Source organism: Panthera leo, chromosome D3 (assembly GCF_018350215.1).
Source record: "Panthera leo isolate Ple1 chromosome D3, P.leo_Ple1_pat1.1, whole genome shotgun sequence".
In the NCBI taxonomy this organism is placed as follows: Eukaryota; Metazoa; Chordata; class Mammalia; order Carnivora; family Felidae; genus Panthera; species Panthera leo.
Genome location: NC_056690.1, coordinates 27,914,031 through 27,937,431, shown reverse-complemented (window position 1 = coordinate 27,937,431; position 23,401 = coordinate 27,914,031). Strand labels below are relative to the sequence as shown.

General features: G+C 49.4%; 3 protein-coding genes and 1 long non-coding RNA gene across 9 annotated transcripts in view; 1 reads left to right on the top strand and 3 right to left on the bottom strand.

The window, feature by feature from the left end:
• Positions 1-869, bottom strand: part of TXNRD2 (thioredoxin reductase 2) — a 51,659-nt gene extending 50,790 nt beyond the window's left edge. For all 3 annotated transcript variants that reach the window (XM_042911286.1, XM_042911291.1, XM_042911287.1), the window contains exon 1: positions 668-869. In XM_042911286.1, coding sequence (XP_042767220.1) covers positions 668-776 — 109 coding nt within the window. In that variant the 5' untranslated portion in view covers positions 777-869. The remainder of the gene's footprint in view (positions 1-667) is intronic.
• On the top strand, positions 803-21,317 carry COMT (catechol-O-methyltransferase). Its single transcript, XM_042911294.1, has 5 exons — positions 803-889; positions 15,329-15,608; positions 16,376-16,569; positions 16,928-17,059; positions 20,496-21,317. Exons 2-5 carry the CDS (start codon positions 15,329-15,331, stop codon positions 20,694-20,696), a joined length of 807 nt encoding a protein of 268 aa, XP_042767228.1. The 5' UTR covers positions 803-889; the 3' UTR covers positions 20,697-21,317.
• Positions 21,216-21,713, bottom strand: LOC122204092. The gene is made up of 2 exons (XR_006195485.1): positions 21,601-21,713; positions 21,216-21,488 (listed from the first exon to the last, which is right to left on the bottom strand). It is a non-coding gene; the product is annotated as an uncharacterized LOC122204092 (long non-coding RNA).
• A 709-nt stretch (positions 21,714-22,422) lies between these two features.
• Positions 22,423-23,401, bottom strand: part of ARVCF (ARVCF delta catenin family member) — a 53,798-nt gene continuing 52,819 nt past the window's right edge. For all 4 annotated transcript variants that reach the window (XM_042911280.1, XM_042911277.1, XM_042911278.1 and 1 more), the window contains one exon: positions 22,423-23,095. Coding sequence is in view for 1 of the 4 variants with exons in the window: in XM_042911278.1 (XP_042767212.1) it covers positions 23,069-23,095 (27 nt within the window). In the remaining 3 variants the exon portion in view is untranslated. The remainder of the gene's footprint in view (positions 23,096-23,401) is intronic.

The window sequence follows — 23,401 nt, the reverse complement described above, 5'->3', positions numbered from 1 at the left end:
GTGGGACTGGCCATGCCACCATGGCAGATGTGATGGCACTGTGGCCTGCTCTGGGGACCATGACCTGCAGGCTGGGTGCCAACCCTCCTGTAAGCCCCAGCACGCAGCCCCTACTCTGGAGCCTGGGGCCATCCCCTATGCCTGGTGTATGCCTGGTGTACCTGGTTTGGTTAATGATCCTTGGGGGCTCCAGGAGGACTGGCCAGGGATTGTCTCCTCCCCAGGGCACCTGCACAGCACTGTAAGCAGTGAGCCCATCAGTTTGGAAGTCTCCCGTCAATGATTCTAAGCAGTGCAAATACTGAGCACCTGCTGTGTGTGGCCACTAGGGACTCAGGGAGGAGGTGGCCAAGTGTGACTAATGGGGTGTGCAGGTGATGGCGCCTGGTAACCTCAGGAGGTGAGTCACAACCACCATAATCACCAGGACTATATACTTGGCTGGGGGTGGGGCTGCAAGCACAGATTATTTCACCCAGCAGAACCTCCAGCGGCGTCCCGCAGCTGTTTCCCCATCTGGAAGGGGGATTGGAGAGCCTGGAAGCCTGCAGACTCCTGTCCCAGCCCAGAATGCTGCTCGCGGGGACACCCCCACGTGGGCAACCCCTGGAGGACGCCCCCCTCCTGGACGACCCCCGCCCGGCGCAGAGAGCCCGCCCCGCCCTACCTGCTGCGCCCCGTGCCGAGCCCCGCACCCCGCCCGCCGTGGCCTGTGTCCGCCACCGGAAGCGCCCGCTGGGTCCCCGCAGCGCAGCTGCCATCGCCATCACCGCCATAGCCACGCGGGGCCTCTCGGGCGCCCGGGGCTGTCCGCGGCGCTGCCTGCGCCGGCCCGGGGCGGGTCCGCCTGGCCAAGGACGCCGCCGCCGCCGCCGCCGCCGAAAGCGAAGTGAGTGAGCTGGCGGACCGCGGGGATCCGGCCTTGGGTGGGGTTCTAAGGACCCGGGACAGATCTGACCCGGGTGGGTGGGGTCTCCGGACCTGGAGTGGATCTGATCTGGGGTGGGGAGGGGGGCTCTTCTTCGACCTGGGGCGGACCTCATCTGCGGTGGGGGGCGGGGGGGGGGGTCTCCGGACCTGGGGTGCATCTGATCTGGGGTCTGTCCTGGGGTGAGGAACTCCGGATGCGGGGTGGGAAATTAGGATGCCTGTGAGAAAGGATCCGACCTTGGGTGGGAATCTCTGGACGGAAGGGGCTGTGATACCAGACTGGGTTGAGGGAGTAGCAGATCTGTGTTGGAACGGGAAGATCCGACTTGGGGATAGGGTTCTAGACAAGGATAGGGGATCCGGCCTTCTATAGGGATCTAGACCTCAAGATGGAGTATCTCCCGGGGGGGGGGGGGGGTGCTTTGACTTGATGGGCTTGCAGAGGTCACACTTGATCTTTGAGCTGGGATCAGACACTTGGGAGTGGGAGAATTGTGGGTGTCAAGGCCTGGAGGAGCTCAGTGACAAGTTTCCCCCTGGAGGCCTGATGGATTGACCCCTGGGGTACCTCCAGGCTTTTCCTTTCAGGGAAATGGCTGCCATGAGGGAAAGGAAATGACTGGAGCCCAACACTCCAGCAAGAGCTGGGTGAGGGTGGTGTGGCCCCATCCCCATGTGAGAATGTTGAGAAAGAGGAAGTCACTCCAGAATGGACCTGTTATACCAGCCTTTCAGTTTTTAAAGTCAGGGACTTTTCTTGACCAATTGCCTGGGACTGAGCTTCCCTGACTGCCTACTGCCTGCTGCCTCCCAACTCCCAGAGGTGCTCTGAGGAGCAGTGTCGGGCCTAGTGAGGAGAGAAGTGCCATAGACGAACACAGCTGGTCACTAGTTACAGCAGTAAGGACAGATTTTATTCAGTAACTACCCACAGTAGGGGAAAGAGCTGAGCTCCATTCAGATTTGTTCAGAGGCACTGGGCCTTTGGAAAGAAGAGTGAGTGAGTGGGGGAGGGGGATGGCAGGAGTGAGTCAGGGAAGTGAGAAGTTACGAAAAGTGGGAAGAGGAAGCTGGTCTGTGTAACACCCATTTGGATGTGCTAAGTCATGCTTATGAAAGCTCCCACAGCGACTTGGAGATGGAGCCCTATCCTCAGGTGTTTGTTGGAACAGTCACTTCTTTGGGAAGCCTGGAGTTTTCTCTGGCATGCACCTTAAGGGGGCTAAGGTCATCCTAAGGATGCAACTTTGAGCTGTTAGATGCTATTTAGTGTTTGTTCAAGTCTTTGTAGGCCAAGGTTGAGGCCTAGTTGAGAAGAAGGCTCAGAGGAGCCTGGATAGAGTTTGGTCAAGGAAAGAGTCTTTGGCAGGTCTCTCCCTCTTGTTAAAGGAAAGAAGAGATGTTCTTTCTGCTGAATAATATAAGCCCATTTCCATTTGATCACCTTTTGTTGAACCATCTGTTGGAAATCGCTAGTAGAGGATACTTGCTGGATGGTGCCAGTGATCACGCATTTAATGAGGGGCATTTCTATGGGAACAGAAAGAAAAGCAAAGATTAAGGGTTGGAGCTGACCATAAACCTGGTTTTTGAGTCCCACAGATGGCCAGTTGGGAAGAGTTTAGACATTGACCCCTAACATCTCTAGGTTGTAGAGTGAGGACCATTGTGGAAATCCCGTGGATTTCCCAGTTTGCAGTTTTGAGTGTTTATGGTCATATAGTATAGACATCAGTGTCGCAGTCAAGGTTATTTCCCCAAGCAGAGCATGGAAGATGTGGGAATTCCCATGGACTTCTGAGTGGCCCATGCAGCTGCAGCTCCAGGAATGAAGGTGCGCACACATGATTTGTTGTGTGATGAGCTCTTTGAGAGTTATATCAAATTGTCTTCATGCTTCAGCATGCGGGACTTTTTCAGATCCTGGAGGAAAAAGGGCAGCAACAGGACAACTGGAGTCCCAGGAAGGGTCTGGGCAGTCAGGTTTTAGTTCTCAGTGATGCCAAGTCAGGAGGGAAGGGAGAAAAATTGGAAACATCAATTTGGAGAATTGTAGTGAGATGCTGAAGGAATCTAGAAGAGCTGAGGGTTGGGTAAGGGCTGACAAAATATGTAAGATGGAAGAATGCAGTCCAGTTCATAGGTAGTATAGTAAAACCTCAAACACAATAAACAGGATTAGAATCTGATAACCCACAAGTTTGTATTATTCTTTTCCATTGAGATATAACATTTCCCTCTGCAGCCACTTCCCTTTTTGATCAAAGATAATCACACAAAGATTATTTTTGTTTACAAAATCATTCTGGTCTCGTTAAATTTGGCCTGATTATTTACATAAGTGCAGCAAAAATGGCAATTGACCACATAGGCCTTGTTAAGTTTGCTTTGTGGAACATTTTTATGGGGAATCTCAGATTGGAATTTTAAAAGCCTTTCAAGGCTAGGAAGCCAAAACAAGAACTCACTATCAGTTCACCTGTAGATTTGGGTGAGTTCCTCTCTACTCAAGGTCCCCCAAATACCTTAGGGTTCCTGGGTCTGCCAGGAAGGGATGTTCCTTGCTCACCTTGAGAGTAAGGCTAGGATCTTATGTAAGCCAAGTACCAGCCTGGTTTTTTCAAGAGGGCTTTGTAAGCACTGCCTCCTTGTAAAATCAACTGTAGTTTCTCAAAACTGTCTGGTCATGTCTGATTCCACGCGTCATTTTCAAATATGACATTCCTTGGTTATATAACCAGCCTTTTCAAGTTATGTCCTATCACAAAGAGGACAGGTTCTTACTGAATCTATGCAAATAACTATATTGCCATGAAAATAAGAATACTTAATAATAGTTCCCAATTTTTGGAGAAACGGAGAAAAAGATAAATGCTTTGGTTTTGTTTACAAAACTATTAACTTGCTGGAGTGTTACGACTCACGGGCAGCTTAAGAGAAAAAAGAAGGGGCACCTGGGTGTTTCAGGCAGTTAAGTGTATGACTCTTGATTTCAGCTCAGGTCATGATCTCACAGTTCGTGAGTTTCAGCCCTGTGTTGGGCTCGGTGCAGACTGTGCAGAGCCTACTTAGGATTCTCTCTCTCTCTCCCTCTTTCAACCCCTCCCCTGCTTGCTCATGCACACGCACCTATGCACTCAATCTCTCTCTCTCTCTCTCGGAATAAATACACTTAAAAAAAAAGTGGTTTTTTTTTTGAACCCGGAAAATAGAATACTAAAGAGCCAAGAATATTCCAGACTAAAGCCATACAAAATTATAATCATCCTTTATCAGTTTATTCTGTTCCATGTAGTTAATTCTTGTCCTGCTTGATCTTGGTTAGTTTCATGAGCCCATCAGTTTCTCCACTAGAGCTCTGGAAAGCCTTACTCAGTCCCATAACATTTCAGAGTTACTGAAGCAAGGCCATCAGAAGTCTGTACCCCAGGTACCTGTCATATTCCTTACCATGGATCTTGGAGACAGTCCCTTCTGGTTGAAGACAAACCACTGTGGCCTGTAGCTGATTGCAAATGCTTTTGCAGAAGCAGCAGAGCGAAACAAAAACTATCTGTGGGTGACAAAGACTTAAATGGCCAGGGGTTAAAGATATGATGAGAATCCCTTGTAAAAACACCACCACTGGGGCACCTGGGTGGCTCAGTCAGTTGAGCTTCCAACTCTTGATTTCTGCTCAGACTATTATCCCAGGGCTTGAGCCTTGGGATTCTTTCTCTCTCCTTCCCATTGCTCCTCTCCCCTGCTCACGTGCCCACCCTCTAAAAAAATTTAAAAAAAAATTTTTTTTTTTAAGTTTATTTTTGAGAGACAGAGCATGAGCAGGGGAGGGGCAGAGAGAGAGGGAGACACAGAATCTGAAACAGGCTCTAGGCTCTGTCTGAGCTGTCAGCACAGAACCTGATGTGGGGCTTGAACTCACAAACTATGAGATCATGACCTGAGCTGAAGTCAGATGCTTAACCAACTGAGCCACCCAGGTACCCCTCTCTAAAAAAATTTTTTAAATAAATAAATAAATAAATAAATAAATAAATAAATAAATAAAATAAGTAAAAAACACAACTGATAATAAAACTTGGTCATTTCTATAACATCCATACCATATTAACTGGAATTATGACTGATAATATGATACCAGGACATTTCCTGGTCTCTGAGGGTGCTGGCAAATTTATAGGAACTTTATATGATTTCTGACATCCTTATATTAATAACATCTATTCATAAAAACATCATTTTTGGAAGGTTGAGCCACATGTTTTATCTGACAGTGCCTTTCAGGAAATCCAACAGGTCAATTAAAATTAATTAGTTTGGGGCGCCTGGGTGGCTCAGTCGGTTAAGCGTCTGACTTCAACTCAGGTTACCATCTCGCAGTCCGTGAATTCGAGCCCCGCGTCGGGCTCTGGGCTGATGGCTCAGAGCCTGGAGCCTGCTTCCGATTCCGTGTCTCCCTCTCTCTCTGCCCCTCCCCCGTTCATGCTCTGTCTCTCTCTGTCTCAAAAATAAATAAATGTTAAAAAAAATTAAAAAAAAAATTAATTAGTTTAACATGTCTTTTTTACAAGGTGAAAGAACAGATCCTTTGAGATCTTCCAGAGACCCTCTAGGAAATCCCAAAGCGAGCTTGAAATCAAGAAGATCACTTAGAATTTGATTTGGGGAAAGTAGAGTTGTCAAAAATGTCAAAAGGTTTGCATGCTTGACTAAATAGGATCCCAGGTCACTATGAAACAATATTTGGTTATTTACTTAACCAAAGTGTCAATAAAAGAATCGAAAAGTAAATATTGGAGATAACATGATTGTAAAAACAAAAACAAAACCAAAACAAAACTTGGCTCTTTGGATAGTGAGAAGACCAGGTTCTCTTAAGTAATCAAGAACATGGTAATAACACAAAACACAGGAAATTATTTTGATAACATAGAGGATCTTTATTTCCTCAAAAGGTAAAGATTGGTAAAGATTACTCAAAGGGTAAAGAAAAGCCTTTTACAATTTCTCATTAAAAGCAGACCAGTGATTCAAGAAGTTTTGTTGTTTTAGCAGAAAGAAAACCAAACTCTAGTTTTGCATGAGGATGTTATTGATAGTAAAGCTCATTTCAAAAATTATATATGAATCCATTTAATCTTAGCCAGCTTGGATCTCATAACATAAAATTCCTTTTACCACAAACTTTATACAACTTTCTATATCCATTCAGGTTTTTGTCCTATACTTTCCCCTTTTGAAAATGTAACTCCAGGACAAAATCACTATTCTTTCCTTAACAAAAACAAATTATACATTCTTTGCATACTTTTCATGTGAAACACATCCTATTTTTCTCACATTCTTTGTTTACAAGTTGTTTCCCTTCACTCTTTTTGTTTCTAGTAGTTGTTTTATTTTCATAAAATGATTATAATTTTTAGCCATTTGCAACATTTATTTTATAGATAAAGAAAGGAAGTAGATAATTGTGAATTGTCAGCCATACACTGGTATTCTGTAACAGATTAACAAATTTTATGAATATGCCATTTTGTAATCTGTAGAGGTATATACTCTGAATAGTACAAATTTTTTTAATGTGGCAAGAAGAACAGACTTATTAACGGACCCAAATGTCATTAGCCTTCTGTACCATATAAAAACAAGAAGTCAAGAGTATAAAACTTAAACTATAATTAATAATGAATGTTCCAGCACTTTATCTTATGTAAAAATTATTTAGATAGTCAAAGAATATGTATTATGTAACCTAACTTGGCAAAACTCTAAGGTTACAAATTACCAGAAAGATTTTGGAGACAGTTTTTAGGCAGATACATATATATGTGTGTGTATGTATATATATTTTTTAGCTATATATATATATTTTTTAAAGTAACGTCTTAGCCATGTGTGTACATATATATATGTGTGTGTGCGTATATATATATATATATATATATATATATATATATAATTTTAGCCATATGTTGTATATATGTATGTACATATATATATATATATATATATATTTTTTTTTTTTTTTTTTTTTTTAAGCAATCTCTGTCCCCAGCATGGGGCTTGAACTCATGACTCCAAGATCAAGAGTCACATGCTCTACCAAATGTGTCAGCCAGGTGCTCCTAGGCAGATATATTATAAAGCACAATAATTGTTAAAATAAAGTTTGTCAGAATAGGGACTTAGTTTGATGAAAATCAGATTTATCATTTGTACAATCCTAAACTTTGAGTAGATAGAATATTAGCTTATTTGACTAGGAAACCAAGTGGAGTAAAAATGTATGTTTGTGAGACACCTGACTGGCTCAGTTGGTGACTCTTGATCTCGGTGTTGGGGGTTCGAGCCCCACGCTGCATATAGAGATTACTTAAAAATAAAATCTTAAAAAAATATATATGTTTGCATCCATTTAATATTGATAACACTAAAGATACACCTGTTTCATTAAATCAACAATATTAAGCCAGTCTTCTGTCATAGATTACTCAAATTATGTTAACTTGAGAAACAGTTGAGTTGGTTCTTATATTTCTGAGAGTTTTGGGGAAGATTTAGTTTATGTAAGTACTTATTTTTCTCTAAGCCAATTAGGATAGAACTACTTTAAGGGATTTTATAAATTAATTTGGTAATATCACCTGGAGGTAGAGAAATACCATACATACATACACACATGTATGGACATACATACATACTTACATACATAAACATACAGATTCAAATAGAGATCTCATGGTTTTCATTTAAAACTTTTAGCCATGCATCAGGCATAAATACAATTATACCAAACTCACTAGTTTATATAAGAGTTGGACCTTATGTTTCTGGCAGATAGAGCAGGTTAGTTACCTGTTCAATAGGAAGGCTAAAGCTTTTCACCAGTGTTCACGGAGGAGGCCTTTAAGATCTTTTTGCCCTGATATATAATCTTATGGAGGCCATGGACTAAATGTTTGTTTCCATTTTGCTTTTTTTTTTTTCAACCCCAGTGAGTTACTTTGTTACTCAGCAAGCCCTGTGAGTTACTCAGTGAGTTACTCAGCAAGCCCTGAGTCCTTTGAGAGCCCCCAGTGGGGCAGGGGGTCTACATGCTAGTGACTATGGGAGCTGAGGGGCTGGAGGGAAGGGGAAGGTATGGCAGGGTGGACTGGGAGGAGGAGGGAGGGGCTTGCAGGGGTCATATCAGAGGATGTAAGGTTGCTGGAGGGGGAGCAAAGGTGGTAAGCTAGGAAGGAGGAGAAGAGTGGATGGAAGGGAGAGGTCTCAGAGGAGCCACTAGGGGAGATCAGCAGTTTCCCACGGAAGCCATTGAAGTTCCAAATTATCCTTAGTAAAGTCATGCCAACAGGAAAGGAAACAGACAGAATTAGCACCATGGTGGCATATTGTCAGCAGGGGTGCAAGAAGGGGGTTTCAGGGGGCACCTGGGTGGCTCAGTCAGTTAAGCGTCCCGACTCTTGATTTCGGCTCAGGTCATAATCTCATGGTTTGCCCCACATCGGGCTCTGCGCTGTCAGCAGAGCCTGCTTGGGATTCTCTCCTCCTCTCTGCCCCTCCCTCTCCTCACGTGCGTGCTGTCTCTCTCAAAATAAATAAATAACGTTAAAAAAAAAAAAAGAAGAAGAAGAAGGGGGTTTCAATCTACTGAGAAGCTCCTATAGGAGGAGCAGGATCAACCAGAGAGACAAAAAGGTCTCCCCAGAAGCCAGGAAGGACTTCCAGCCCAGGAGCTACCTTCTGGAAGCTCCTCCCACCCACCCTCCAGAGTATATTCAGAATCATAGAATCAAAACCTGTCCTCACTGCTGTAATGGACATTTGTTGGGAGCACTGGATCAGGAGTCCGAATCGCTACCAGACTAGTGAGCAGTGAGCAGCAGACCAGAGATGGGACAAAGGTCCCTGTGGGTGCTGCCATCCAACCTTTGAAGAGTGAAATGGGGAGTCCGTGTTCAGCTTGCACCAGGGGCAGGGCTGAAACCACACAGTTGCTGGGGCTTGCTGATAGTGCCCATGAGCTGCCAGAGCTTCCCCAGTTCCCAGGCAGAACGGGATCTTGGGCTCTGTCCTGTAGGGCTGGCCTTGCGGCAAGTGGCCAAGTGTGGCTTGGCCATAATAAGGAAGGTTGGGGGGTGGGTGTTATTTTTGACATCTGGGGAAAGAGGTCTAAGAGAGGGATGCTGCATATACACTGTGGGCCCGTTGGAAGGAAGTACACAGGGCAAGCGGACTCTGCTGTGATAGGAAGGCCCCTTCCCCGGGCTCCAAGGACCCCGAGTGTAGAGGCAGGCGTCCCTCCCTGGTGTCTATGCAGCTCCCCACCCGCTACACTCCCCCCCGCCCCCCCCCCCCCCCCAGGGGCAGACAGCTGGAGGGTGGAGACAGACTCCTGAGTGCCTGGGTGCCCCAGGGAGATGAGAGCAACAGTTGTTTCTCTGGATCTTGCTTCCTTACTGGGGAATGGCACGTCCCTATTCCTTTTTTGGAACAGGGAGGGCCACAAACAGGGTTGCCGGTTTTGTCTTCCACTGTTTTCTTTGGACTGTAGTAAAACATACAGAAGTCAAAATTTGCCATTTTAACCTTTTCAATGCTACAGTTATACAATTCAGCGGTATTAACTACATTCATCTTGTGTACCCATCGTCACCATTTCCAGAGCTTTTTCATCCCCCCAAAACACAAACCCTTTACTCATTCAACATTTCCCCCTCCCCCTCCCCCCCCCCCCCCCAGCCCCCAGCAGCTTCTATTCTACTTTCTGTCTCTATGGATTTGCTTTTTCTACTTATTCCATGAAGTGGAATCATACAGTGTCTACCCTTTTCTGTCTTTTTTTTTTACATAGCATGATGTCTTCCGAGGTTCATCCATCCATGTAGCAGCATGAATCATTGTCTCATTCATTTTAATGACGAAGTACTAATCCATTGTACAGACACACCACATTTTGCTTATCCATTCGTCTGTTGATAGATGGGCTGTTTTGAATAATGCCTCTATGAATATTGGTATGCAAATATCGGTTCAAGTCCCTGCTTTCGGTTCTTTTGCGTATGTACCCAGGAGTTGAATAGGTGGTCATATGGTAATTCTATATTTAACTTTTTGAGGAGCCACCAAACTGTTTTCCACAGCAGCTGCACCATTTTACATTGCTGTCAGCAGTGCACAAGTGTTCCAGTTTTCCCACATCCTCACCAACGTTTGTTATTTTACACACACAAACACACACACACACACACACATATCTTTAAAAAAATTTTTTTTAACATTTATTTAGTTTTGAGAGACAGAGTGAGACAGAGCATGAGTGGGGAAGGGGCAGAGAGAGGGGGGTACACGGTATCCAAAGCTGGCCCCAGGCTCTGAGCTGTCAGCACAGAGCCTGACACAGGGCTCAAACTCACGGACTGTGAGATCATGACCTGAGCCGAAGTCAGACGCTTAACTGACTGAGCCACCCAGGCGCCCCCATATGTATAGATTTTTAGGGGGAGAGTGAGAGAGCACACGCAAGTGGGAGAGGAGCAGGGGGAGGGAGAGAGAGAATCCTAAGCAGACTCCACACTCAGCGCAGAGCCTGACACAGGGCTCAATCCCAGGACCATGAGATCATGACCTGAGCTGAAATCAAGAGTCGGACGCTTAACTGACTGAACCACCGAGGTGCTCCTGCTATTTTCCGTTTAAAAAAAAAAAAAAAGAAGAAGAATTTTTTTTTTTAAATAGCTATCCTGGGGTGCCAGATTGGCACAGTCGGTTAAGTGTCTGACTCTTGATCGCAGCTCAGATCATGATCTCACAGTTCATGAGTTCAAGCCTTGTTTCGGGCTCAGCGCTGATGGCACAGAGCCTACTTGAGATGCTGTCTCTCCTCTCTGCCCCTCTCCCGCTTGTGTGTGCACATTCTGTCTCTTTCCCCAAGTAAATAAATAAACTTAAAAAAAAAAAGATAAAAAACAATAGAAAAGAAAATAGCCATCCCAATGGGTAGTATGAAGTAGTATCTCATGTGGTTTCAATTTGCATTGCCATGAATAATGATGTTGGGTATCTTTCCATATGCTTACTGGTCATTTGTGGATCTTTGGAGAAATGTCTATTCAAGACCTTTGTCCATTTTCTAATTGGGTTGTCTTTTTGTTGTTGCATTGTAGGAATTCATGATTTGCAAATATTTCCTCCCATTCTATGGGTTGTCCTTTGGTTCTCTTGATAGTGTCCTTTGATGCTTTTAAGTTTAATGAAATTCAATTTTTTTTCTTTTGTTACCTGTGTTTTTGAAGCCATATCTAAGAATCCATTGCCAAATCCACGGTCATGAAGATTTACTCCTATATTTTCTTCTAAGACTTTTATAGTTTTAGCTCTGAAAGTCAAGTCTTTGATTGATTTTCAGTTAATTTTTGTATGTGGTGTGTGGTAAGAGTCCAACTTCATTCTTTTGTAGGGGAATTTACTTGTCCCAGAACCATTTGTTAGAAAGACTGTTCTTTCCCATTGAGTGATCCTGGCACTCTTGTTACCAAATCATTTGATCATGGCACCTGAGTGGCTCAATCAGTTATGCTTCCAACTCTTGATTTCAACTAAGGTCATGATCTTTCAGTTGTGAGATTGATCCCTTCATCGGCCTCTGTGCTAGGCCTGAAGTCTGCTTAAGATTCTCTCTCCCCCCCCCCCCCCGCCCCTCCCCAACTCATGCTCTTGCTCTCTCTTACAAAGGAAAGGAATGGAAAGGGAAGGGAAGGGAAGGGAAGGGAAGGGAAGGGAAGGGAAGGGAAGGGAAGTTAAGGAAAGAAGGAAATAATTTGATTATAGATATGAGTGTCTGTTTCTGGCCTCAGTTCTGTTCTGTCAGTCTATATGTTTATCTTGTGCTAGTACCACGCTGCCTTAATTACCATAGCTCTGTAATAAGTTTGAAATTAGGAAGTATGAGTCCTCCAACTTTATTCTTTCTCACAATTGTTTTGGCTATTCAGATTCCAAATGATCTTTCAAATGGATTTTTCTATTCTTGCGAAAAATGCCATTGGAATTTTGATAGGAATTGCATTGTATCTGTAGATGACTTTGGGTGGTATTGACATCTTAACAATACCAAATCTTGCAGTCCATGAACATGGGATGTATTTTTGTTAATTTATGTCTTCATTTCTTTCATGCCCTCATGATACTAAATGTATCATCTGTGGAGGCCTTATAAAGCTTCTTCAGTGAAACACTGAAGCCCATGAGCAGCTTTTCTTTGCCCACCACTGCCCTGAGGTCAACAGCCATGAGAGATAGGAATCCCAGGATCTTGCATTGAAGTTTTGCCTCCAACCCTCAATGTAGTCAAGAAAGCATGTATGAAACTGTGCTCAGTGAGCCACTTCAAAACTTACCTTATGGCCTGTCTGAACATACATAAAACAGAGAGGATCTGAGCATGCCATTTGGCTTCCATACCCTGGCCTTTTGGCCAGGGTTGAGTTTCCTTTATCCTCCTGATGATCCCTCCTCCCCTTGTGGTGGTTTAAAGTCCCATCATTGTGCTTTCTGTCTGCATGTCTGTTAGGTAACCAGGACTCAAGGTCAAAGCCGAGCCTCCCTTCAGGTGTGGCCCCTCCCTGTGCCCTCCTGTCAGCCCTAAGGAGCACAGTGCTGTGCAAAGTTATGAACAGACAGACCTAGAGATTAGAGACTTAAAAGCCAAATTAAAAAAAAAAAAAAATTTTTAACGTTTATTTATTTTTGAGACAGAGAGAGACAGAGCATGAACGGGGGAGGGGCAGAGAGAGAGGGAGACACAGAATCCGAAGCAGGCTCCAGGCTCTGAGCCATCAGCCCAGGGCCCGACGCGGGGCTCGAACTCACGGACCGTGAGATCGTGACCTGAGCTGAAGTCGGACGCTTAACCGACTGAGCCACCCAGGCGCCCCTAAAAGCCAAATTTTTAACAGAATTCAAGTATTATGGAGATTGAAATTTATAGTTTATGACTCCAGGGTCCAGCAAGTAATTGATTATTTAAGTGGAATATTACTTCTTATTTTTGATATATATTTCCAACCTTTATTGGATATTTTTTTAAATACAGAGAATAAAACAACATGACGCATTATATCATCACCCAAACACTACTACGGGTATTAATAGTAATGCTAACAAACACAGATGTGTGGTTAGGAAATCCTGAGCAGTGGAAAGTTCTGGCTCCTTCAGGCTCCATGGGCCTCCCCTCATCATTCCCTGTCATCTGTGCCCTAGAAAAGAGAAACTCTGCCCTTATCCACTGTACCCACCCCCCACCCTGTGTCCGCTCATCTGCCTCCTGGGTTATGGTGCATGCTGCCCTGCGGGAGCCCTTTCCCAGGGTGGCCCCTGGAGCTATGGCAGACAGAATACCCGATTCACACTTTCTGGCATGGTGGGACCCAGGGCACACCGCAGGCAGGGGCACCCCACTGTGGTGCCAAGACTTGCCATACCTGCTCTGGACTTTGGGCCTTCTGGTGTAATCTGTGTATTTGCCCTCTTGGCCCCTTTTTCTCTTTGGATCATCTTTTTCTCATTGATTTGTATGTGTTCTTTGTAACTCACTCTTGGTCTTCTATGTCATTTCCAAATTTATAGTTATTTTCCTGGGGAAATATGGCTTAAGCAAAGTGGTTCATTCATTTCTCCTGCTTTTCATAAGGGACAGATGCACATCCTGTCATAACTTGCAGGGCAGTGCTGATGAGGACCAGGGAGACTCTCCCTGGTGTCCCTGGCCGGGTGACACTGCAGGGGACATCTCACTACCTCTTTGGGGCCTTTTGCTCTCAGAGGATGGAAAAGTGAAGTGCTGCCCTGGTGGGCAGGGCTGGCCTTTGGGAAGGGGCCCAGATATCTGGACCCTGGTCATTTTTAGGCTACAGTTTCTGTTGGTGTTTATCTAAAGGCAAACGAATTCTGCACAAATGTTATCTGTCTTGCTGCTGAGCTCAGAGAAGGAGCACACAGACCCCTCAATCGGCATGGAGGGCAGGAGCCGGCTATGAGAGTGACTCTGAAGGTCAGGGTAGCACTGGGAGCAGAAGAGCAAGTGTGGGCCAAGGAACCGGGGCCACTGCATGTGCATACTCCGACCTGTTGCGAATACATCCACTCTGCTTTGTGTAAATAGGCCACATGGCCTATACCACCGGCATCTGGGTGTCTACACTCACCTGGGGCAGAGTCTCAGCTTCCTGTTCATCCTCTGCCCTGTTCTCCAAGCCACCACTGTCTCCTCATGGTCCAAGGTGTGGGGGTTTGGAGCCCTCAACGGTCCTCAAAGTACTCTTCCCACTGAGGCCCTCAGTCTGCCTGCTCTCCCTGATGTGCCTTTCCAAATGGGAGCTTCTGGGAGTGCAGAGTCCTGTATGGTGGTGGCTGTGGTTCAGCAAGCCTTTCCTGTGAATAATCTGTGGCAACCATGGGCCCCAACAGAGGCTTCCGTGTTCCTCTTTATTTTGTCCTTAACCATTTTATAAGGGGTCTAGCCTGAAATCTCAGCATCTACCCTGAATATCTTGAACTCTGCTCTGTGCTAATGAGGAACCCAGGGCTGAGTGGCTCAGCCTTGTCTGTATCTCCAGGGCCCCACCTGACTGGGTTCTGAGCTACGTGACTAAAGGGTGGCTTGCCAGGGGAGGTTGTGCCACACTTGTCGTTAGTTGTCTGATAGAGCTGGCATGTCTCGCTTACCTATGGTATAGGAGGCAGGACTGGCCTTCATTCTGGGACAGACACATGACGTGTGGCCATCCCTGAGGGAAGTGGTGAGTGAGTCTATGCCCTGAGTGCCTGGCCTGGGGACCGCCTGTATTCTTACCTGAGAACTCACTTAAAGGGCCACACAAACCTCCTGGACTGTTCCTGGTGTGAGCACCCAAGGGGGCTGCACACAGGACAGAGCCTCCCCTGTGCCCACCTCTGTCAGAGCAGCAGCTGACCCAGGCTGTCTGGGAAAGCACCCAGGGAGGAGAGCTGTGATCAGCAGGTCCCCAGGCAGGACAGCCAGACATACCTACTCTGTGCACCTGATGGCACAGCCCTGGGGGCAGGAAGCTGTTTGGGGGCAGAAAGGTCTGCATTCCCCTGATGTTGAGATGAGCCAGGCAACTGGGACTCATAGCTAGCTTCTTGAACCCTGGGCCCCCATCAGCATTGGCAGCACCCCCAAACTGAGGAGAGTGTGAGGAAGCCAGGAGGGGCAGGTCTGCAGTTAACGCCAGGGTGGTTTGAGCTCCAGAGCTGGCTGCAGGGCTTCCAGGCTAGCCACAAGGCACTGAAGCCCGCTGCCTCCCGCCTGGCTCTCTGCCCTGCCCCTTCTCCCCCCTCTTTCTCACTCCACCCTATCCCTACCCCTTCTCAGATGCTGGAGGCCCCACCCCTGCTGTTGGCAGCCTTCTCATTGGGCCTGGTGCTGCTGGTGCTGCTGCTGTGCCACTCCTACTCGGGCTTTCTCCTTATCTGCTGGAATGAGTTCGTCCTGCAGCCCCTCTACAACCTGTTCATGGGCGACACCAAGGAGCAGCGCATCCTGCGTCATGTGCTGCAGCATGCGGTGGCCGGGGACCCACAAAGTGTGCTGGAGGCCATCGATACCTACTGTTTACAGAAGGAGTGGGCTATGAATGTGGGTGACAAGAAAGGTAGGCAAGCCCAGCCTGCAGGTAGCGGGCCTGGGAATGGAGATCCCCGATGGAGCAGCACAGCCTGTAAAGGAGAGGCCTGTTATCACCCTGTTTCTGGATGCTGGGGTAGGGGCTTGTCTGGAGCCTGGAGGCTGGAGCTGATCACCCACCTTCCTCGGCCAGGGGCAAAGGCTGTGCAGAGACCCCAACACCCACATCGCTGTCCTCGTGGGGAAGGAGGGACATTTGATAAACTGCCTGGGACCCTTCCTTGCCCCATACCTACTCACCTACGAGTTGGTGGTAGGCCTGGCACTGGCATGCCGTCTGATGGAGCTGGGTGAGGGTGCAAGGCAGGCAGTGGGTTCCTGGCTGTCCCTGCTGGTCATGAGGGTGTACAGAGCTCCTTGGACTCTGCCCAGCGCAGGCACCAGGGCCCCCTCCTGACCTTTGGACTCCAGTCTGGGGCACAGGCATGTGCTGTGCTGCACTCCTGGGAGTTGGGCCCTCATGGGCAGGGTGGGGTGAGGGCTTCTACAGAGGGCAGCTCTCGTTTAGGACGAGTTGGGGTCAGCCAAGAATCATCTGAAAGAGAGGGACCAGAGTGTGCTGAGACCCAGAGGCCTGAGGGACCCTGGGAGTTTGGAGAGTGTGTTTAGTGGGACAAGGGGAACAGGGGAGGCAGGCATCTGTAGGGACTGATGCTCAGTTTGGAATGAGCAGGTCCAAGACCAGGAGTGGGTCACTTCCCTCTGCCCGTGCTCACCCTCTCATCTGCCCCGCAGGCCAGATCTTGGATGCAGTGGTGCGGGAGCAGCGCCCATCGGTGCTGCTAGAGCTGGGGGCCTACTGCGGCTACTCAGCCGTGCGCATGGCCCGCCTGCTGGAGCCCGGGGCCCGACTGCTCACCATTGAGCTCAACCCTGACTACGCCGCCATCACCCAGCAGATGCTGGACTTTGCAGGCCTGCAGGACAGGGTGTGTTGCTGCCCCAGGGTGATAAATGTGGACACTGAGACACCAGGGGTCAGGTGCAAGGGGGGAGGGGAAAGGTTTGGGTCGCCCCAATGCAGTTCAAGGCCACATTTATCCTGTTGTGCCTGGCCTCATGGCACCTCCTAGGCCAGGCTTCACGGAACCCCCAGCAGCTCTGTGAGGGAGGTCTTGCCACCCCACTCCACAGAGCAGGAAACTCCCAGGCTGTCCTTGGAGGGAAGGGGGTAGAGTGGAGACTTATCTCCCCAGAACCCCAGAGAAGATTGGTAAGGACATTTGAGTGTGCAGGAAGGGTAGCCTGTCCCATTTGGGTGTGGACACCAACAGAGTGCCGTTCCAGGTAACCGTTGTGGCCGGGCCATCCCAGGACATCATCCCCCAGCTGAAGAAGAAATACGATGTGGACATGCTAGACATGGTCTTCCTTGACCACTGGAAGGACCGGTACCTGCCAGACACTCTTCTCCTGGAGGTGAGCTCTGCACCCACCTGGTTCACATGGGCCTCAGTGTTGGTGGCTGGTGCAGGGGCCGCCCCAGGTGGCCCTGGTGGCACAGGTGATTTGGGCAGGCCCACCTGAGGTCACGGAGCATGGAGGGCCAGAGGAAGCCCCAGGGGTGGTGTGGAGATGGGAGGAAGGTGGTTCTGGGCAAAAAGGCTCGGCTAGGCCCGCTAGGTAGCCTGTGCAGGGGCGGCAGGGAGGGGCGAACACTAACAGGGCATCTCCTGCCCATTTTCCCCAAAGGCTCCTTATTGTGCATCCCCCTGCACCCCTATCTCACCATCCTCATACCCCATCCCATACCAGCCCTTAACGCTGCTGCTTGGCCAGCCCCAAAGTGGTGACTAGGGAGGCTGCCTCATCCCCAGGTAGAACCCTGGATGGGCTGTTAATGAGCTGACCCACGAAGCTTAATATTGATGACCGCTACCTTGTCTGTCCCAACTGGGCAGTCAAGATCACACTTAGTGGCTACTTGGCCCTCCACTGAGAACTGGGGAGGTTTTGCCCCACCACGGCCTCCCCACCTGGAGGCCAGCATGGAAGGGTCCCATGTTGTCTGTGTCATGCTAACCCATCTCAGCTCGCACAGGGGCTGGTCACTCGGCCCAGGGAAGAGAGGCCATGAGCATGGTATGCATGGCCATTGGAGCCACGGCTGAAGGCTGGGCAGGACCTTGCACACAGTGAGTGGTTCTGGAGCAGGCATGGAGGGCCAGGTGCCTGGATGCAGCAGGAAGGAACCAGCCCTGGCCTGGGGGCTATGAGGGCACAGGATGTTCTGGGAATGTGGGCCAGAGCCATGTGTGGAGGGCCTTGAATGCCACACAGGGTGGGGACATGAGGGGCTTTAAGCAGGTGAGAACAAGGTTAGATCTATCCTCAGGAAAGATCCCTGTTGGGGATAGTGGGGAGAGATGGCTATAGAGAGGGTGGTGCAGAGACCTGGAAACCTCAGGGAAGGGCTGAGAGTGGGGAGGGGATCCATGGGCTAGAAGTTGGACCGGTCACCTGCATTGGCTGAGATAGGTGGTCAGTGGAGGGATGTCAAGAAGACCCAAGGCCCAGGAACCAGGCAGCTGTGGGGAGCACAGCTCCCCACAGCTGCCTGGTGGAGGCCCAGCTCCAGGCCAGGGGTGTGAACCTGGAAATCTGGTGTGGAGGGCAGAGGCCAGGCAGCCAACCCAGCTGGGCCTGCACAGGGATTGGGGAAGGGATTTCAGCAGCTTTGGTGTATGTGATAATTACAAGGGCCTGCATTTATAGAAAAGTAGCAAATATTGCCATTTAGAAACTAGGAAACTAATAGTTTTCTCAGTGCTGCTTGTTCAAAGCTGGTAATTATCTCAAAAGAAAAGAAGTCATGAATTGGGAATGACTACTTTTTTAAACACACATTCTGAAGCCCTGCAGCTGGGCTCTGCGGGCCCTTGGTTTATGCTGGGTCAGCCTGGGGCTGCTGGCTGCTCTGAGGAGGCCCCACTGCCATGTCACACGGGCTCTCCACAGGGCAGCTTGAGTGTCCTCACAACATGGCGGCTGGCTTTCCCCACAGCCAGGAATGGGTGACAGAGACGGAAGGAGCAATAAGGGAGCCATCATGCCTTGTATAACCGTCTCTGAAGGCATACACTGCCACTTCTGCCTCCTTCTCTTTGTTACAAGACAGTCACTAAGCCTGGCACACACCCAGTGGAAAAGGAACCACAGAGTTTAAAAGCACCTCAAGTACAGGCTACCTGGTCCTCTGAGGGCTGTTCCCTCCCAGCAGGTTTGCTCAGGTTTGCTCAGACGGGGTGGGCTTCTCCAGGGGGTCTGTGTCCTCCATCAGGAGGCGTGATGTGTGGTGAAAGGTGGGGTAAGTGCTGCCATTCTCTCCCTTCTGACCAGTTTCTTCAAGGATGGGTAGGCCCCAGCACCCTCCAAACACGTCCAAAGCTTCTTCCTTTCATTCCTTCTTTCATGGTCAGCTCGGTTTTTAGTGTCTGATGACTTGTCCCAGCTGGGGCCAGCAGTGCCTACTGAAGTCAGCTCCCGAGCAGCTCGACCCCACATATGAGGCTCAGAGCCCTACTCCTGGCTCACCTTGTCCATTTCCCGCCGGAGACCTCAGCTCCCCTTCTAGGGCCTGGGCCAGGGTGCCTTCTCCCGGATAGCTGTTTTAGGTTTTTCTGGCCAAGATTGCTAGGGAGTTTTCTTTTTAGAAGAGAAAACGCCCCATGCTTCACAGTGGTACTTTCTGTTTAAATTCTGGCTCATGGATTGTCCCTAGCCTCACTGACCTCACAGCTGTGTTTTCCACTCTGGCCAGAGGACCCTTGGCTTCCCCCACAGCCCACAGGCTGAAAGTGACTGTGGTCACCACCAGAACTGAGACCCTTGTAAGACTCTGTCCTAGGGCACATCCCTGGAGGGGTACAGAGTTAAATCCCCATGTTTTAAAATCACTTAGAGATGCCCATTATGTGTGGTCCTGCTGGCAATTTGAGACACTCCTGGGGTCACTTTGATTTTGCTTCTGATGTTTGGCATTGCTTTTTTTTTTTTTTTTTTTTTTTTTAATTTTATGATCGTGTGAAAAAGAAGCTCCATGCTTCCAAAGTTAAATCTAGGACAAGGCAACTGGTGTGACCCATTGCCCTGGTCTGACCCTCTTCCACAGGCAACCATTTCCTCTCAAAGTTTTTTTCTATTGTTTCCTATATTCTAGGCAGCTCCACCCCCAGCTCACCATCCTGGCTGGGTCCAGCTGCTGCTTCTTCCTTCTGTAGAGCCCAGGCCCAGGCATTGGTAGAGATAGGGTGTTCAAATGCCAGAGTTTGGGGATGTCCAGGGCAAACCCCCAAGGGGCAGGCTTCTTGGTGGGGATGTCTGCCCTGCCTCCACCCCCATCCCTCCAGGGTCACCCTCGTCAGGCGTTAGGACCTCCAGTGACAGTGCACAGCAGCCCGTGCGCTGGGCACCAGGCATCTCACCTGGAAGAACCATGTGTTCCTGGCACTGGGTGACTGAGGGCCCCACTAGCCTTGAATCAGTCCTGTGGCCTGAATCCTGGCTCCACTGCCTCCTCCATTTACTCATCCAGCTAGCATTAGCCACTGTGCGTGCCACATGTTGTTTTAGGGGCTGGGGATGCAGGACCTAACAAAGAGCAAAAGATTCGCCCTCACAGAGCCACATTCTGGAGGCAGGATTTGTGCTCAGCACAGCCCTTTCTTGGAGTGGCTGCTGCCAGGGAGGAGATGGAAGGCAGTGGGGAGACCCTCATGCCAGGAGCTGACTCCAGGCCAGACAGAGGCCAGTGTGTGGAGCCTCCACCTGGCCAAGAGCACCTTACCTCCCCATTTGTGGTTGGTTTAATGGGCACCTGTCACCCTCACCCCTTCCCACCATCTGTCCCCTGCAGGAGTGTGGCCTGCTACGGAAGGGGACAGTGTTGCTGGCCGACAACGTCATCTGCCCAGGAACACCAGAATTCCTGGCATATGTGCGCAACAGCAGCCGCTTTGAGTGCACACACTTCACCTCGTACCTGGAGTACTCGACAGCAGTGGATGGCCTCGAGAAGGCTGTCTACATGGGCCAGGATGGCCCAGCACAGCCTTGACCACCCACCCTGCTCCAGGCTCCCTTGCCAAGCCTGGTTATGAAAAGCACAACAGATGCACTCCCGCCAACCCTGCTTTTGCAGTTCTGGGGTCTGTCCTCAATGTAGCACACTTGAGGCTTGTGAGGCCAAAGCCTGCCTACACTGGACCCTCTGCACGGCGACTCTGGGCTGTCACCACTGGTCCACCCTAAGTGCAGCCAGCTTACCATGCACAATCACTGCAATACATCTGGAAAGTACGTTTGTAAATACCAATCAGAACAGGTGGTGCCTGTGATGGTGTCACTCACTCCCACCAGCATTTTCGATCAATTAGGTTTCTTACATCGACAGGTCCTCAGGCACTGACATATTCAGCAGACATTGGAAGTGGGGGGGGGGGGGGGCCGAGTTGGGAACATTTGGAAACTGTTGGGCTGTGCACTCAGTCTGTCCTTCAGGTTTGCCATCACCAGGTGGCAGCAATGCCTCAGTGATGGCACTGTGCCCAACAACTATCCACTTGTGATTCCTGCATTCTTTCACCTTCTTGTAAAGAATGAAACACAACTTTACTAACATCAGCTCAGTGTTAATAATCCTATATGCCAGTATCACATTTAAAAGATGCTAAAAAAGAAATTAAAAATCTAAATATTTAAATAAAAGAGATCAACTTAGTGCTTCTTTTTAACTGCTGCCCTGCTCCTTCTCTCCTGTGGTGCCATCAACTCTGGCACCACACACAGTGTTCCCCTTCACTAGATGCTAATGCTGGCCTGGGGGCTCATGTGGCCGGGCTGAGGGTACCTGTTGCATCCCCATAGGAATGTCCGTAGCCCCCATCTGGTGACTGGGTGAGCCCCCATCTGGAGACTGTCCCGGGAAACTGGAACAGGGCACTTGGCCAGGCTGAGGGTACCTGTTGCATCCCCATAGGAATGTCCGTAGCCCCCATCTGGTGACTGGGTGAGCCCCCGTCTGGAGACTGTCCCGGGAAACTGGAACAGGGCACTTGGTCAGCCTCTGTGTCCATTTCTGACCAAGCAGATACTAGGGAAAGGTAGACATGGGGCCCCACCACAGTGCAGGGTGTAGTCTCTGGCACCTGGCCCCTTGGGGTCCCTGGGTGGCAGTGAGTAGAAGCAACTTGCCCAGTCCTTCCTGGCCTTGTTTATGGAAGAGTGGGCTCAGACCAACTCTGGCATTTATAGATTGCCCAGCTAGCAAGTAATGAAGTAGAATTAGTTTGCATCTCTCTAAATCCACAGCTGCCTAAACCAACCCTGGCCCTCTGGCTCCCTCAGAGGCTCCTTAGGGATTCTTCTACCCACCCCACCCCCCTCACCCCATCCTGGCTGAGCCCACCTGCATGTAGACGAACCTCTGGCCAGGACACCACCCTGGGACCCAGGTCCCAGTTAACCACCCAGGAGCAAGCCCTCTCCTCTGAGTGTGTAGAAAGGGGATCACAGGAGCCTGGGAGTTCATGTGTGGAAACACTCCTGGGGCCTAGGAGCTGAGCCCCCTATGGACACCACCTCTACCCATTTCCCACCTGACAATCAGGGAGGAGCAAAAGATGTGAGCCATAGAAGATAGAAAGTTCCTTTGTTGCTTTTTTTAATTTTTAAATTTTCTTACAAAAATTTAGGTGTTTACCAATACAGTCTTATTTTGGTTTTGTTTTTAATGCTTTTTGTCAGTGTTCTTCTTCTGTTTTTAAGTCACAAACAGCAGGCACTAGGCAGCAGTCCCCCGCTGCTGCCGAAGGTCAGTCCCAGAGGTGTGACTCAGGGCTCCGGCAGACAGGATTGGCAGCCATGGCCTGGGCCAGAGTCGCTCAGAGAAGGCTCCTGCCACACTGGGCTCCATGTATCCGAGGGCAGGGTGGGGGCAAGCACAGCCTGACACCCATCTCACTGCCTCCAGAGCCTCTCTGCACGGCCAGCCCCTGCCCGTGTTCTGTCTGCCATGCAGGGTGAGACTCAGAGCCCAGTGGATCCCCTCCAGCTTCCAGAGTTAAACTCCTTCCCTGAGCCCCCCTCCCTGCTAGACTCCTCTGGGGCCTTGCACATACAAGAGCACACTCTTTTACATCACCAGCCCCAAAACAAAGCCCGGTGCCTTGTCCTGCCACCTCCCTGGGCCCCACCCTGGCAGCTCCACTGGCCTTCTCTCTCTCACTCACACACAGCACCATGTCAGTAAACAGCTAACTCAGCCTAAGGAGTTAGGAGGGGGGGCAGGAAGGGAGGTGTGTCCAGAATGTCCGGCCCTGGCTCCCAGGCGAGAGGCGCTGCCAACCCCTGGCGCCAGGGGGCTCCAAGCTCCACAGCAGGGTCTGTGAGGGCCGGCCCTGGAGTTCCCTTCTTCCCAAGATCAGATCCCTAAGAACAAATGGCTGGGCCCGAGCCCTAAGAAGGGAGAGGGGGAAGGTTGAGCAGGGTGGCCTGGTGGCTAGGTGGACCCCTCCACAGGCTATGCCAATGAAAATGTGGATAAAGGCGGCTGCTATGAGTGGTGCAGGCTGACCCCAAGAGTCTGGGCATCAGGGCCAATCTGACTTGCTGGTCCAGTGGGGGCACTGTGCTTAGGGCATTTAAATGTGGGGGGACCATCCCTGCTCTCTGGCCTTATCTCCTCTGGGTCCTTGATGACCTGGGCTGGGACTGAAGACCCAGGGAAGCATGTCCCTCTCCGACCTCAGCCTGTCCATAAAA